We start from the raw sequence: 17,500 nt of genomic DNA on the forward strand, positions 1-17,500 counted from the left end.
TGTGTGCGTGCTTCGTGCGTGTGTGTGTGCGTGCTTCGTGCGTGCGTGTGTGTGGGCCCCACCCCCTTCTCCCGGCCTGGTGAGCCCACATCCTGTGTTTTTGAGAGCGGCCTGCAAGTCTTCCCAGAGCTGAGGGGCCAAGCTGTCTGCCTCTACCCCTCCTCCTCCTCCTCCTCCTCCTCCTCCTCCTGCTCCCTCTCTTCCCCTCCCCCAGCGGCTGCTCTCTCCTCTCCCTCCCCCCCTCCCCCCTCCCCCGCCCTGCCTTCCCCAGGCCTGGAGCAGCCATCAGCAGGCAGGCGGCGCATTCCTCTCACCCTCCCCCGGCCCCACACAAGCCCCCCTCTCTCTCTCTCTCTCTCTCTCTCTCTCTCTCTCTCTCACCCTCCCCCGGCCCCACACAAGCCCCCCTCTCTCTCTCTCTCTCTCTCTCTCTCTCTCTCTCTCTCACCCTCCCCCCGGCCCCACACAAGCCCCCCTCTCTCTCTCTCTCTCTCTCTCTCTCTCTCTCTCTCTCTCCCTCTCTCTCTCTCACCCTCCCCCGGCCCCACACAAGCCCCCTCTCTCCTCCCTCTCTCTCTCTCTCTCTCTCTCTCTCACCCTCCCCCCGGCCCCACACAAGCCCCCCTCTCTCTCTCCCTCTCTCTCTCTCTCTCTCTCTCCACTCTCTCTCTCTCTCTCTCCCTCTCTCTCTCTCACCCTCCCCCGGCCCCACACAAGCCCCCCTCTCTCTCCCTCTCTCTCTCTCTCTCTCTCCCTCTCTCTCACCCTCCCCCGGCCCCACACAAGCCCCCCTCTCTCTCTCTCCCTCTCTCTCTCTCTCTCTCTCTCTCTCACCCTCCCCCCGGCCCCACACAAGCCCCCCTCTCTCTCTCTCTCTCTCTCTCTCCCTCTCTCTCTCTCTCACCCTTCCCCCGGCCCCACACAAGCCCCCCTCTCTCTCTCCCTCTCTCTCTCCCTCTCTCTCTCTCTCTCTCTCTATCTCACCCTCCCCCGGCCCCACACAAGCCCCCCTCTCTCTCTCTCTCTCTCTCTCTCTCTCTCTCTCTCTCCCTCTCTCTCACCCTCCCCCGGCCCCACACAAGCCCCCCTCTCTCTCTCCCTCTCTCTCTCCCTCTCTCTCTCCCTCTCTCTCTCTCTCTCTCTCTCTATCTCACCCTCCCCCGGCCCCACACAAGCCCCCCCCTCTCTCTCTCTCTTTCTCTCTCTCTCTCACCCTCCCCCGGCCCCACACAAGCCCCCCCCTCTCTCTCTCTCTTTCTCTCTCTCTCTCACCCTCCCCCGGCCCCACACAAGCCCCCCTCTCTCTCCCTCTCTCTCTCTCTCTCACCCTCCCCCGGCCCCACACAAGCCCCCCTCTCTCTCCCTCTCTCTCTCCCTCTCTCTCTCTCTCTCTCTCTCTCTCTCCCTCTCTCACCCTCCCCCGGCCCCACACAAGCCCCCCTCTCTCTCTCTCTCTCTCTCTCCCCTCTCTCTCTCTCTCTCTCTCTCTCTCACCCTCCCCCGGCCCCACACAAGCCCCCCTCTCTCTCTCTCTCTCTCTCTCCCTCTCTCTCTCTCTCTCTCTCTCTCTCTCACCCTCCCCCGGCCCCACACAAGCCCCCCTCTCTCTCTCCCTCTCTCTCTCTCTCTCTCTCTCTCTATCTCACCCTCCCCCCGGCCCCACACAAGCCCCCCCTCTCTCTCTCTCTCTCTCTCTCTCTCTCTCTCACCCTCCCCCCGGCCCCACACAAGCCCCCCTCCCTCTCTCTCTTTCTCTCTCTCTCTCTCTCTCTCTCTCTCCCCTCTCTCTCTCTCTCTCTCGCCCTCCCTTTCTGCTTCGCAATCTATATTTTGCTTTCTCTTTCTCTCTCTGTGGCTCTTTCCTTTTCATTTCTCTCTCTCATCTTCGTTCCCTCACTCTTCTTCTCTCTCTTCCTCGTATTTTCATCCCTTTCTCAACTCCCCCCGTGCCTCCGAGCCTGAGCGCAACCAGCAAACCCTCGTCTGCCAGACAGAATCAGGATGTGTAGAGCTTTCTCCTGGTGGTGCTTTTGGACTTGTCTGACGGTCTCATGATCGTTATGAAGTAGAATCAAATGATAAAAGTAGATGCTGCCATACGTCCATGTGATCTACATCTATCCTAGTAGAAATGAGTGTATTTGCATTTAGAGGTACGATTAACTAAGTTCATCACATCAACCAATCGTCTTATGATGATAGTCGGTCTATGAGGTATTTCATCCAAGAACGAGTGTGGATTTAAACCCAGTGTGGATGAACCCAGTGGGCTCTAACTAGAACCCTCCCTCCAGCCCCGCGGTGCCTCTGACCCGCGTCTGGACCAAGGTTATTATAGTTAACGAAAACTAACTAAAAAACGAAAACTAGGTGTGAAAAAACATTTTAGTTAACTGAAATAAAAATAAAAACTAGACTTTACAAAAAAACGATAACTAACTAAAACTGTATTGTGTGTTTACAAAACTAACTAAAATAAACTAAAATTATTGTGAAAATGTCCTTAGTTTTAGTCTTTTTCATTTCATACATAAGCCTAGTATTTTGGGTGGATATGAAATCTATCCTCCATGTTCTTTAGCTGTGTCCCTGCGCAGAGGTAACCTGACGTGGTCCAGATGGTTTGTTTCACACGGAGTGAAACAACGTGAGCTCACGAGATCAGGATGGTCTCACCAGGCTAGCGCAGAAGAAAAAAAAACTAAAACTAATACTGAAACTAATAAAAACTAAACTAAAACAAAGCATTTTCAAAAAATAAAAACTAAACTAGCAAACCTGCTTTAAAACTAATCAAAACTAAACTGAAATTGAAAACAAAAAGTTAAAATGATATAAAAATAAAAACTAATGAAAAAAGCAAAACTATTATAACCTTGGTCTGGAGGTCTGGGTTCTGGTGCTGATGACGGCCCAACCCAGCATCACAGGCTCGTCAGGACACAGTGAGCAGGCTCGTCAGGACACAGTGAGCAGGCTCGTCAGGACACAGTGAGCAGGCTCGTCAGGACACAGTGAGCAGGCTAGTCAGGACACAGTGAGCAGGCTCGTCAGGACACAGGACACAGTGAGCAGGCTAGTCAGGACACAGTGAGCAGGCTAGTCAGGACACAGTGAGCAGGCTAGTCAGGACACAGTGAGCAGGCTAGTCAGGACACAGTGAGCAGGCTAGTCAGGACACAGTGAGCAGGCTAGTCAGGACACAATGAGCAGGCTAGTCAGGACACAGTGAGCAGGCTAGTCAGGACACAGTGAGCAGGCTCGTCAGGACACAGTGAGCAGGCTAGTCAGGACACAATGAGCAGGCTAGTCAGGACACAATGAGCAGGCTAGTCAGGACACAGTGAGCAGGCTAGTCAGGACACAGTGAGCAGGCTCGTCAGGACACAGGACACAGTGAGCAGGCTCGTCAGGACACAGTGAGCAGGACACAGGACACAGTGAGCAGGCTAGTCAGGACACAGTGAGCAGGCTAGTCAGGACACAATGAGCAGGCTAGTCAGGACACAGTGAGCAGGCTAGTCAGGACACAATGAGCAGGCTAGTCAGGACACAGTGAGCAGGACACAGTGAGCAGGCTAGTCAGGACACAGTGAGCAGGCTTGTCAGGACACAATGAGCAGGCTAGTCAGGACACAGTGAGCAGGCTAGTCAGGACACAGTGAGCAGGACACAGTGAGCAGGACACAGTGAGCAGGCTAGTCAGGACACAGTGAGCAGGACACAGTGAGCAGGACACAGTGAGCAGGCTAGTCAGGACACAGTGAGCAGGCTTGTCAGGACACAATGAGCAGGCTAGTCAGGACACAGTGAGCAGGCTAGTCAGGACACAGTGAGCAGGCTTGTCAGGACACAATGAGCAGGCTAGTCAGGACACAGTGAGCAGGCTCGTCAGGACACAGTGAGCAGGCTCGTCAGGACACAGTGAGCAGGACACAGTGAGCAGGACACAGTGAGCAGGCTAGTCAGGACACAGTGAGCAGGCTAGTCAGGACACAGTGAGCAGGCTAGTCAGGACACAATGAGCAGGCTAGTCAGGACACAGTGAGGCTCGGTCCACAGAGCTGTGCCTGGGCTTGAACCCAACCCTACCCTTCTAAACACCAGCACACTAAGGACAGAGCATTTGGGGGGTGGGGGGAGGGGGGAGGGGGATGGGGTGACTATCTGTTCCTCTTCTGTTCCCCTACTGGTTCTGTCACCTCTGGGAGGGGGGGGCTATCTGTTCCTCTTCTGTTCCCCTACTGGTTCTGTCACCTCTGGGAGGGGGGAGGGGGGGGCTATCTGTTCCTCTTCTGTTCCCCTACTGGTTCTGTCACCTCTGGGCGGGGCGCCAACGACCAGCCAGGTGAAACACGTCAACATCAAGGTGCTCAGAGGAGGGGCTGCCTCGCCATGGCAACTCCCTCTATAGGTCACTTCACACATTTCCTCTCAATAAGACGTGTATTTGACCCCTGGGATCAACCTGGGAGGAAAGAGAGGGTTTCACCAAACAGGGTCTAGTCACCAGGGTCAGAGTTCATTCTGTTTCAGCTCCAGTCATTGGGAATGCAAACTGACATTCGAATTTGATTGTTTAAGAATTGACCATCATTTCAGTGATCTTTCTACAGATGCAACATTTTGAGTTTATCACCTGAAGGGAGAACATTGAGCCCCAACACTCCTTATTACAACACCCACACAATTGTGATGGCGATATTACACTTTATAATTTGCTCTTAGCACTGGCGTACCTGCTGCTAAACCTGTTACCTCAGCAGTAACCTGGCCCATCCAGAGCTAGCGAGGCATCTGACAGGAAATACAAGCCTATTGGCACAGCTGTGCTTTTAAAGAGGGCAGCCGTAGACTCATTCACACGCTCACGTCTATACTTCTGGTCTTGCGAGGCTTTAGCTTGGCGGTATGGTGTGTTATCTGAGGCTGGTCTGGTGTGTTATCTGAGGCTGGTCTGGTGTGTTATCTGAGGCTGGTATGTTATCTGAGGCTGGTATGGTGTGTTATCTGAGGCTGGTCTGGTGTGTTATCTGAGGCTGGTATGGTGTGTTATCTGAGGCTGGTATGAGGCTGGTATGGTGTGTATCTGAGGCTGGTATGGTGTGTTATCTGAGGCTGGTATGGTGTGTTATCTGAGGCTGGTATGGTGTGTTATCTGAGGCTGGTATGGTGTGTTATCTGAGGCTGGTATGGTGTGTTATCTGAGGCTGGTATGGTGTGTTATCTGAGGCTGGTATGGTGTGTTATCTGAGGCTGGTATGGTGTGTTATCTGAGGCTGGTATGGTGTGTTATCTGAGGCTGGTATGGTGTGTTATCTGAGGCTGGTATGGTGTGTTATCTGAGGCTGGTCTGGTGTGTTATCTGAGGCTGGTCTGGTGTGTTATCTGAGGCTGGTATGGTGTGTTATCTGAGGCTGGTATGGTGTGTTATCTGAGGCTGGTATGGTATCTGAGGCTGGTATGGTGTGTTATCTGAGGCTGGGATGGTGTGTTATCTGAGGCTGGTATGGTGTGTTATCTGAGGCTGGTATGGTGTGTTATCTGAGGCTGGTATGGTGTGTTATCTGAGGCTGGTATGGTGTGTTATCTGAGGCTGGTATGGTATCTGAGGCTGGTATGGTGTGTTATCTGAGGCTGGTATGGTGTGTTATCTGAGGCTGGTATGGTGTGTTATCTGAGGCTGGTATGGTGGGTTATCTGAGGCTGGTCTGGTGTGTTATCTGAGGCTGGTATGGTGTGTTATCTGAGGCTGGTATGGTGTGTTATCTGAGGCTGGTATGGTATCTGAGGCTGGGATGGTGTGGTATCTGAGGCTGGTATGGTGTGTTATCTGAGGCTGGTATGGTGTGTTATCTGAGGCTGGTATGGTGTGTTATCTGAGGCTGGTATGGTGTGTTATCTGAGGCTGGTATGGTGTGTTATCTGAGGCTGGTATGGTGTGTTATCTGAGGCTGGTGTGGTGTGTTATCTGAGGCTGGTATGGTGTGTTATCTGAGGCTGGTATGGTGTGTTATCTGAGGCTGGTACGCATCTAGGAATTACTAAATGAATGTGTCTCTATTCTCCTTTATATCCTGTTCTGTGATCCGACCACCCTCTCATCCTCACACCTTGGCCTTCTTTTGTAACCCACTATTATCTGGTTCTTATCCCCCGGCATCTCACCACCTCTTATCTTATCTGTCCTCTGTCCCTCTTCCTCTCCCCTGGTCCCTCTCCCCTTGTCCTCCCCCTCCCCTGTCCTCTGTCCCCTCCCCCCTCCCCTGTCCTCTGTCCCCTGTCCCCTCCCCTGTCCTCTGTCTCAGTGCCTGGAGAAGTTCCCTGTGATTCAGCACTTCAAGTTTGGCAGCCTCCTCTCCATTGAGCCTGTGAAGCCCTGATGCTGTGGGAGGGAGACCCCGCCAGAGACGCCAGGAGAGACCAAACTCCCGATAAACCCTGGAGATGAACACCCGACCCCTGACCCCCCCCTTAAAAAAATCCTCCCCCAATAGAAGCACACAATGACCCTCGATAGGTGTGTCTATTCAGATGGCACATCTTCCTTAAATCACCAATAACTCCGCCACCATTTTCTCTGACTCGTTCTCCCGGCCCAACAAAGCTTGAAGCATCAGAAAGGGTTTGTTTTTGTGTGTGTGGCCCCGGAAGCGGTCAGTTATTGACGATGCAATACTGATCATTCATCTTTGTTTGGCTATTTATTGGCTCACATGCATGAACTCTGTCTGGAAGAGAGGGGATCCTTGGTGGAAACGCAGCATGCAGGGAAGCACTTGTGCTCGCTGTACGTAGACAGATTTGTATCACTCTTACTGGACCCATACTGGGTGCTTGAAAGGGTATGGATTTTACCAGTGTGACTTGGAGATTCAGCAGTGAATGATTCATGCGCAAATGTCATATTTATTTTTTGGGGGGGCGTGTTTTGTGGAATTATTTTTTTCTTTAGGCCAACTGTTTTTGTTGCAAATATGTCAATGTCATGCCCATACTGTCATGCCCATACTGTCATCCAAATCATATTAAAGATTTGTTAAGAACTGTTGTTGCGGTGTTCATTCACAGAAACACTTATGTATGTAGAGATGTATGTAGAGATATATAGGATGTATGTAGAGATATATAGGATGTATGTAGAGATATATAGGATGTATGTAGAGATGTATGTAGAGAGTATTTTGAGCTCAAAATTGTTGTTCTGTCCGGGACCCGTCCAAATACTCTTTAAATGGAACCTCCCCTCCAGCCTTCTTTGAGGTCATGTGACTGGACAGCTGCATAACTGAGCCAATGTTTTCACCTATCCAGTCATTTAGATCGAATATTTATCAATTATCTTGGAGAGAAGGATTTATTTTCACATGAATATTTACAGCACAATGAACAGCAGACTTCTCCCAGGTAGACGTGGGTTTACTAGTATGTGACGGGTTTACTAGTATGTGACGGGTTTACTAGTATGTGACGGGTTTACTAGTATGTGACGGGTTTACTAGTATGTGACGGCTATCTGACATGTCTATCCACAGTTAGGCCATATGGACAGTCAAGTATGCCTGCTTTAGTATGCTTAACCCCCAACCCCACAGTTCATTTCCCACCAGTATTAAAACAATCATTTTAATAAGCTTGGCCGAACCATTAGCAAAACTGATGTTGGTCAGGCTTTAAAACATGGTGGCCTCGTGCACACTGGTATTCCCGAGACCTCTCTGTGAAAGACCTAAGAAAGGAAGTAGGTTACGTCCAGGATGTTGAATCTAAACGCACTTATTTCTAGTGAAGGGAACGGGTACATGTGCACCACAATGTCAACAGGCCATTAATTAATGTCTTTATTCAGGGAACTGGACATGGATATATGAGGATTGGGTGCTGGTCCCGGTGCGTCCCGGCCTGCCCCCCCCCCCCCCCCCCCCCCCCCCCCCCCTATTCAAATGAGAAACCCTGTCTGGACAAGATGGGGACACGGGTGGAGGAGTGTCCAGTCCAGTCAAAACCACCTTCTGTTCTCTCTATTGAAAACCGAATTTGAACTAAAACGTGTTTGATGGATAAACCCGTAGTGAAGAAGACCAAGGCAAGGGTGGTTTCTTTGGGTGACGTCTCGAATCACTGCGAGTCCTCTCTGGGAGGATGTTTGAGTCACTAATAACACGGATTGGGCGCGTTGGGATGAAATTGTAAAATGCGAAACGGTCTCTCTCGTCTGCACCAATCTCCAGACCCAGGGCTGCTGTTCTCTCCAGGGCTGCTGTTCTCTCCAGGGCTGCTGTTCTCTCCAGGGCTGCTGTTCTCTCCAGGGCTGCTGTTCTCTCCAGGGCTGCTGTTCTCTCCAGGGCTGCTGTTCTCTCCTCAGCCACGAGGAGGAGCTCGCTCTACACCGCCAGACGAACCCCAACCCACTACATCCGTCACTGTGGGAGTGCGCCATTGGGTTCCAGCCTTATAGAATTATATCGAGACATATATATATATATATTGTCCTAAACAGATTGTATATGATTTTGCTTTTGTTAGCGAACGAATGGGAACTGAATATAGGATAAAACCAAAAACATAAACACCCTTTTTCCTGTAGCTTCTAGTCTACAACATATGAACTGTAAATCTGTATCCTATACAAACGCATTTTCATCCTCTACCTTGACGCTTTCTGAAATGACATTCATTACATATAGAATAATCAGAAAAGCGACGCGCATTTCGGTATCGTCTTATGTTATTCTGACCTACCTACATCACATTAATATGCACAAAGGCTATTGGAAAATAGTGCCGACCACGGAAGGCTGGTTAGAGGCTAGAGGCTCACCTAGCCTAGCCTAGAGAAGCGGGACTGCGGTATCTCACATTCAGAGGAGTCGAGAGATTTCGGGTTGGAATAAAAAGGAGGGAGACGGGGAGAGACGGAGGGGTGGGAAGTATCACGGATGAGGAGGGAGGAGGAGGAGGGAGGAGGAGGAGGGAGGGTGGAGGGGGCCAGGGAGGGAGGGGGGAGGAGGAGGAGGAGGGAGGAGGAGGAGGAGAGAGGAGGGGGCCAGGGAGGGAGGGAGGGGGGAGGGTGGCAGCCGCGCCGAGGTCAGCTCGAGGTGCCTACATAGGCTTTCTAATACCTTCATTCATTGATTTTGAAGAACACCACCAAGTGGCATATAGCAGAGATAACACGACTGCAGGTTTTGGGGGAAATGCCGAGCAAAGAAAGGCGCGCTGCGTGCGCACAGCTCCCAGCGGTCACAGCCTAGAGAGAGAGGGAGAGAGAGAGAGAGAGAGAAACAGAGAGAAGGCAATATACCTAAACAGTTTTCAATAATTTGTAATTTTAGTTTTTGGAAAGCTGAAATCGACCACTTCTTTCTATGGTGAATTGGATTTAGTTCGAGAATGCTTTAGAATGAACTTGAACACTCCTTGAATAGCAATGAACATCCCCACAACCGACTATCTATAAATGCGGTTTTATCAGGTCATTCAAATGCAAGTGTCCAAGGCAAACATGATAGGAGCACAGTGGATATTAAGATAATGGCTGCCATGCATGTTATTATGGCTCCAAGTCTTCTATCCGAACACTGTTGAAAACTATCATTGGTTTTCTAAAGCTTAACAGATATGTTGTAAATATGCTGTTATGGAGACGCATCTATTGTTGATATGCAGACTGAGAAAGAATGAAGAACAAAACAATCCCAGAACTCCTCTGTGTGTTTTGACACAATGTGAACCCCCAGAAAGTCCTGTACGTGCGCGTGATCTATAATAGGAAGTGCGCGTGATCTATAATAGGACATCTGATGTTGGAACAAGACACATAAAACTGTGATTTTCGTTTTTTATTAAGATTATAAATTTTTAACAAATATTTTCTAAAACAGTTTTACCCGGTGATATACAATTTAATATGCACAAAAATACAAGAATACCAACAAAATATGGAGAGAATGTCTGAAAACATCTTTATTTCAGTACACATAGTGCTTATATAATGTGTGGATGTATGGCTAAATTATGATTTTGCCTTTTTAGAACAAAAGGTCTAAGAATTTGTAGAAAATGAAACAAAAAGTGAGAAAACCAAGTCCTGTTGGCATCATGAATGACTGAGGCCTGATCAAACTTATTTGAGGAATAAAGGGGCGGGGTCACACTCAGCAGAGCCAAACTGTCCAAATATACCTGGATTGATCAGATTAGGCTGCATTCTGGGAGCTGGAGTACTTCTGTCTCCAGCCGCATATGTGATAGGAGTTGGGCCAATTGAGATGCACCTAGCTGGTTCACAGAGTAATGCACCCATCACCCAGGAGTAAAGAGAGGGAAATTTAAGTGTGAACATTTCGCTTTCACCTGTCAACTTTGGCTCTGTGGTCAGGACACTCCTGGTAGAGGCTTGAAGAGAGATACAACAGAGCTTGTTCATGGTTTACATTTGTTGATAATCGTTGTTTGTTGTCAACTAAACACACAACAAAAGCTTTTTGCAAAGCCATCTTCATGGACACACTTTTAGTTGTGGAGGCATCAACATGATTACTATTCAGTCACAATACTTGAGGAGTAGCCTGTGTGAGAAGCAGACAATGTGTTCAGACTGTAAAAGGAGATCAAATCTTATACAGAATCCGCGAGCGAGACATTCAACCACTTTCAATGTTTGCAACAATAGCTAGCAGTAGTATGCGTTGGGTTTAAGGCAACGAAATGTACTTCGTTAGGTAAAATTCACAACTACCATGTAAATTGTGTTATGTAGTCATTTTTGGGTTTAAAAGGAAAGCCTGCACATCACGTGTGGAACAACCTTTCTCTCCCTCCCCGTCCAAAGGAAAGTCAACAAACAAAAACTGTCCTATGTTTAAATAGCATTTTCCTGCAAAAATAGAGTCAATTTGATTTAGACTTTGTACAATTTCATAAAGTGTTTGATTCTAGTTTACCATTGAGTCAAAAAGCCACAATAGCTCTCGTCCATGCCCCGAGGCTGGCCAGGGCTTGCTGGCTGCAGACCTGCCCGTGGAAGGCTGTCTCAAAGTCCGCCTGGCGGCTCACCAGCCCCGAGAACCCCGAACCGAAGATGGAGATCAGATTGGAAATGTTCGACGTGTCCAAGTGTTCCGAGGTCGCGTAAGAACAGTCTTCGTATTTCGCCCGCTTACACGGTGTAAAATCCGGCGTCTCCTCGACGTCTGAGAGATAATACCCAAAGTCAACCTTGCGTTTCTTGGAGGGGGCTTGTGCGCCCTGGCAGCACGGCTGGAGCGACGCGCAGCAGTCCTGGTGGAGGTACCCGTTCTCTATAGTAGTCACTACGTGCGTGTCCAAATCCAGCACTGTCGTCTTGTTGCAGTGCACGTTGTTCACCGGGGAAAAGTCACAATTCGATACCGGATAAGCCTCCGCACAGCAGCTTCGATAGAAGGGCTCTGTATCCTTGCAGAGCTCCTCGCTGGGGAGGTAGAGGGGACCGGAGCAGGCGCTGGCGGGCGGGCTGTGTGGAGAGAGGGGCGCGGAGCAGGCGGGCTGGCTGTGCGTCGCGGCTGGGTGGCACACTGGAGCGCAGAGGCTCACCGGCTCGCTGCCGCAGCACTCCCCGCTCTGCTCGTCGCAGTCCTCGGCCAGATCGAGTGGGTTTAACTCCTGGATCTCGTTGCAGACGGTCATCACCTCCTCGTACTGCTGCATCCTGTAGATCTCCGCGTACTTCTCGTTCATGTAGACCTGCCGCGCGTTCCTCAGCACATAGGAGACCAGGAGGTTCTTGTGCAGCTTGATCCCCCCCCTCTGGGTCCTGGAGTTGTGGATCTTTCGTAAAGAAATCGAAATGAGACTTTGTGCATCCACTGCACACTCCATCGTGTTGATCATGATCGTGATTTAGTCTTTCCCCTCCTCTCCGTTGAAGAAAACCCACTTTCTCTCAGTGGAAGTCACGATATTTGGTTCGGGGGCGAAGGCTGAATTCAGCTCTGTGGAGAAACATCGAGCACGTCTGTCTGTCCGCTGCCTCTGTGCGAGCGAGCAATCATTACTAGGAGCGCTTAGCTGGAGTATATATATTTCGAGGAGGAGTTTGCCCACCTCGGATCCGGCCAATGGTTGTCCGGATTCGCCATTGATTGACATGCAAACTCCGCCCACAGGTGTCGTCCTGGGCCAATCAGAGAGAGGCGGTTCTTCTGTGCTATTCAAATTTCAAACTGACTTCCAGAACTGGAATGTTCTCATGAGACAGCGCGCGGTCAGACTGCACCAGATCACTGATGGTTCATTAAAATCCCTGAAATCTGAAATCACTGAAATCAAACACCAAATTCTGCACTAAGAAAACTCTAAATTCGAATATGACTGCTTAATATGACTGCTTAATATGACTGCTTAATTCAACTTACATTCTCTCTCTGTAGGATATCCCATGAATTATATAGAAAGATGCTAAACATGCATGTCAGGCATGCCATGTTAATTGATTACTATCATGTTAATTGATTACTAATTGAATACGCGAATTATCAAATTGAAGCAGGCCTATCTTGTTTTCTACTCATGAGGACTTCAGTGGCCTACATTTATATAGCCTATATATATAAATATATATATATACATACACACACACACATATGTATCAATAGTTTCCTCTTGCAATGTTGCAAGCAACCACTCTGCAAAAAATAAATTAATCCCATTAGCCTACTGTATAACATATTCAACGTGCAATCTGTGTTTCATGTATAAAAACTATTCCACCCAAGCCCAAACACTGGAGGGAATTTAATAAAGTTTAGAGAACTTATTTGATCCACTACAATATCATTGTTATTACAGTTCAATTATAGAAAATATAACATCAAGTTACTATTTATAATGTCATGATATGTTACTATTTCAAAATTAATTAATTAATTAAAGCAATTCAATACTTAATTGAACAGTTTGAAGTAGTTATTATGAAGTACAGGCTATTATGCAAAGAGAGAGCGAGTCAGTATTAAATACACTAATAAGGTTTTTCAGTGTCATAGTTATCCTATTACATTATTTCTTCAGGAAAGTACAGACTAATCTCTACAATATTACTACAATAACGTGAATAATGATGTAATGTATGGAAATGCAAACAATGTGTTTGTGCATTATCATGAAGTGACCTTATTGAATAAGATTGGTAACTATTATCGACTCCAGGACATTCAGTCAAGGTTTACTTATAATCAAGGAGACAGAAGTTCTCTATTCCTGAATTCTACCCTACTGGTCACAGTATCACCCACTGGCCTCACAATGTCCTGTCTTCAAGGGTGTCTTTAGACTAGTGGTCAGTGACGGTACTACGCTAAAGCCTGAGATGGTGTGAGACTGCAGATTATGACAGAAGTCAAATATTTTGTCTTGTGAGAGTTGAAGGTAAACTAAACAGGCAGCCTCCTGGGACGAAGAAGACGCAGTGGAGGAAGGAAGTCTACAGAAGGTCTCTTTAAAAATGGTGAAGCTTCAGCCAAACCAAAGACTTGTGATCAGGACTGCTCAGTCTAGATGTCTATAGACACTCTGCACATATGAGGGCTGCAGGTCCAACCCTCACCCTAACCACACCTCACACACGCTCACACAAGCACTCATACTAACTCTGATCCATACTAGGGTCTCACACTAACTCTGTTCCATACTAGGGTCTTTATTACTATTATCTTTTTAGGACTTAAGCATACTGCAACCCCCCCCCCCCCCCATCACCATGACATAGTGAGTAGAGAGGGGTGGTGAAAGGGATTTGAACACATGCTGCTCAGGGCTAAATATATGTATTTACAAACTATCTAATGTGTAAATGATGCATAGAGACACGCACGCACACACACACACACACACGCATGCACGCACGCACGCACACACACACACACACACACACGCACACACACACACGCACACACACACACACATGCACGCACACACGCACGCACACACGCACACACACACACGCACACACACACACACACACGCACACACACACACACGCACGCACACACACACACACACACACACACACGCACACACGCACACACACACACGCACACGCACACACATGCATGCATACAACCTCACTCTGTCATCTCTATCCCCTCTGCCCCCCCCCCTCCTCAGCTTCAAAGTCAAGGAAGAGAGAGGAGAGAGAAGAGAGGAGTGAGGAGTGAGGAGAGAGGAAAGAGGAAAGGAGTGAGGAGAGAGGAGAGAAGAGAGGAGTGAGGAGAGAGCAGAGAGGAGAGGAGAGAGGAGAGAGGAGAGAGGAGAGAGGAGAGAGGAGAGAGGAGAGAGGAGAGAGGAGAGAGGAGTGAGGAGTGAGGAGTGAGGAGAGAGGAGAGAGGAGTGAGAGAGGAGTGAGGAGAGAGGAGTGAGGATAGAAGAGAGGAGTGAGGAGAGAGGAGTGAGGAGAGAGGAGTGAAGAGAGAGGAGTGAGGAGAGAGGAGTGAGGAGAGAGGAGTGAGGAGAGAGGAGTGATGGGGAATCATGCAGATACAGCAGATCTCACTGCATGGCCATGCAGCCCTGTCTCATCTACTGCTCCTCTCTACCTCCCTCCATCTCTCTACCTCCCTCCATCTCTCTCTCTCTCTCTCCCTCTATCTCTCTCTCTTCCTCCATCTCTATCTCTCTCTCTCCCCCACCATCTCTCTCTCTCCATCCATCTCTCTCTCCCACCATCTCTCTCTCTACCTCCCACCATCTCTCTCTCCCACCATCTCTCCCTCTCTCTCTACCTCCCACCATCTCTCTCCCACCATCTCTCTCTCCCTCCATCTCTCTCCCACCATCTCTCTCTCTCTCCCTCCATCTCTCTCCCACCATCTCTCTCTCTCCCACCATCTCTCTCTCTCCCCCCCATCTCTTTCTCTCTCTCTACCTCCCACCATCTCTTTCTTTCTCTCTCTCTCTCTCCCTCCCCCCATCTCTCTCTCTCCCTCGCTCAGACAGGAGAGCACGTCTGCTGCATCTTAACCATGCTGGGAGTGGAGGTCCTTCTCTTAGCTATGCATTGAGAGGGAACAAATCAATAACCGCATGTGTAACTAAGACAGACTACCAAACTACCCCCCCCCCTTTACGCACAGAAGAAGATTTTGTGTGCGTGCGTGTGTGAGAGAGAGTGAGAGAGAGAGATGTGCCTGTATGTGTATGTTTCTGTGGATGTGTGTGTATGTTGTGTATTTTGAATGTGTGTGTGTGTGTTTGATTCCACTAATCATGGATGGAGATACCATCTTCCAGAGAGAAGCATTCCCAGCGGACCCCTTAGTGTGCTGCTCTCTCTCTGGTTTGTGTTTCAATGCTGGATCAATCTCAGAGAATCTAGAGTTCTCATCCCATCCCTCCCAGTACCACACGCCCAAACTCCCCTCATGACTGCACCAGAATGGGCTGAGATATAGAATATTAATACAACTTTAATGTTGTATGTTAGCCAAGGCTCGCGCCGCGCACAAGACTGCTGCTGAAACAAGATGATTCAAAGGAGAGAAAAAGTCTTCAACGTGAATATAATACCAAGTCCCTCCCCCCATTTATTCAACCCTATTATTTCATAAAATGTCAGCAGGAAGTTAGCGAGGAACCCAGAACCTGCAGGCGGCCATTACTGTCTGCAACGCTGAACTAGCCCATCTCTATTAGTGTGTGAACAACATCATTTTATATAACAAAAGCCTCAACTATTGTTGACACCTGTTATACAACATGGGGTTGATGTTATAATAGTTGGAAGAAACAGTTCTAACATGGTCATGAGGTGTGAGGTCACTGGTCTAAACATCTAGACTCAGTGACAGCATGAGGATATGGTGTCATTTTAGGAACCGCTGTGGCCTCAGTTGTCACATACAGCAGACTACCCCCCCTGTTGCTTCACCTGTCTCGTTCTTTACCCCCCATTATGTCTCCAGTGGTCTCCATTAAATCTGCATATCGGAGGTGAATTCCTCTTCAGTGTTTTGGCCTATATATATATATATATATAAGACTGATTGCATTCCGTTTCATCATGATGTTCCTTCTTAATGCTGCTAGTCACATGTAATGTTTATTTCTGCAGTTCTAGTCTGATTCTGTGGCAAGCAGTCATGTGATGGTTTGAGAGCATCTCTTCCGGGCGCGTAACCACAGCTCATTAAACTGATCATGCAACGATCGTGCAACCTTTCCACTTTGATCAAAGCATGGATGATAAGCAATGACAATAACTATGAAGATCACAACATGTAGCCTACACAATAATGTATGTTTTTGACACACACACCAATGTCATACGATACCTAAAGCAAACCAAACTGCTATCAGCCTATGATCCCTTTTGCTATCTTTTCCATTTAATTGCGCCTGTCCGGCTGGCTTCATGCCGACGGGTTTATTTGCGGTTACTTGCGCTTTTCAGATGAACTAGGCTTAATTCTTTGACGACACTTAGAACTTATCAAGTAAATTGTTGCTGTTTTCAGTCTATTTGCCTTGGCTGGGCTGTCTGTGGGTCCCAGAGTTGGAGTGCGTGCATGGAAGAGTTTGGTAACGGCGCGTTATTTTTTCACGTGTGCGCTTTTACGCACCTGTCAGTTCTCATAGAATCTTTATATGCAACGAATCATATGCGACCTGATGATCATATCTGATCTGTGTGGAACCGTGAGCTCTGTTGCTGCCAGATGTCACACGAGACACAGGATTAGCCTACTTTCTGTTGTGACCCATCGATGCTCAATATTGATGGAAATTCACTGTTTAGCGCACCATCAAAATATGTGATCATCAAGCATCTCCCATCCGTCAAATTAATATTTAGAAAACTACAAGTTCCGCACTGAGTCAGTTTCATAGAAACCTTTAATTAAAGCACAGTGGGATTTGACCTGTGCAGGAGTAGCCTAGCCTAGCCTACGCGCAGACAAGCCGGTGGCAGCAGGATTTGTAGGTAAAATATCAGGGCGGAGCTTTGGTGCTTGGCAGATGGATGCTTTCTGAACTTAAAGGCAAAGTAATCAATTTAAACATAAATCGCCCATTGCTAGTTCAGAGAGCCTCTCGCCTCCATCACTGTGGTCACTTTGAACCTAGGACTCCGGCGGGCGCGCTGCTCGGCACAGAAGACGTTCCTGTTCCTCCAGAACTCACATGCGAGGTTCCTGATCCACCAGACCCATATGCGAGGTTCCTGTTCCTCCAGAACTCACATGCGAGGTTCCTGTTTGCTTCGTGTTCCACCAGACCCATATGCGAGGTTCCTGTTTGCTTCTTTTTGGAGAGATGATAGGAGAGACACGTTATTGACCCGAATAGCACGATCCCTTGCTGTTTTGTCGTGGTGTTTATGCAGGTTATTGTGCGTCCTACCCCCTCTCTCTGCCCTGTACGGTAAGGTTCCGTGCTCTCTTTATCGATCAGTTCACATTTTACTGAAAACCTGAAACATGAATAAATATTTATGCAATTTACCGACAATGTGTCACACCTC

At 48.4% G+C, this 17,500-nt stretch overlaps 2 protein-coding genes across 2 annotated transcripts in view; one reads left to right on the top strand and one right to left on the bottom strand.

Moving 5' to 3' along the window:
* ptpa (protein phosphatase 2 phosphatase activator) overlaps positions 1-133 on the top strand; it is a gene marked incomplete at its 3' end in the record, with an annotated part of 9,933 nt that extends 9,800 nt beyond the window's left edge. The window contains exon 8 of the mRNA XM_084455774.1: positions 108-133. Within this exon, the coding sequence (XP_084311900.1) occupies positions 108-133 (26 nt within the window). The remainder of the gene's footprint in view (positions 1-107) is intronic.
* Positions 134-10,953: 10,820 nt separating this feature from the next.
* ier5l (immediate early response 5-like) lies at positions 10,954-11,874 on the bottom strand (the record flags this gene model as incomplete). The annotated part of the gene is made up of 1 exon (XM_084450443.1): positions 10,954-11,874. The coding sequence occupies one exon, from the start codon at positions 11,872-11,874 to the stop codon at positions 10,954-10,956; it is 921 nt and encodes a 306-aa protein (XP_084306569.1).
* Positions 11,875-17,500: the final 5,626 nt, after the last annotated feature.

Source organism: Borostomias antarcticus (genome assembly GCF_949987555.1).
Source record: "Borostomias antarcticus genome assembly, chromosome: 2".
In the NCBI taxonomy this organism is placed as follows: domain Eukaryota; kingdom Metazoa; phylum Chordata; class Actinopteri; order Stomiiformes; family Stomiidae; genus Borostomias; species Borostomias antarcticus.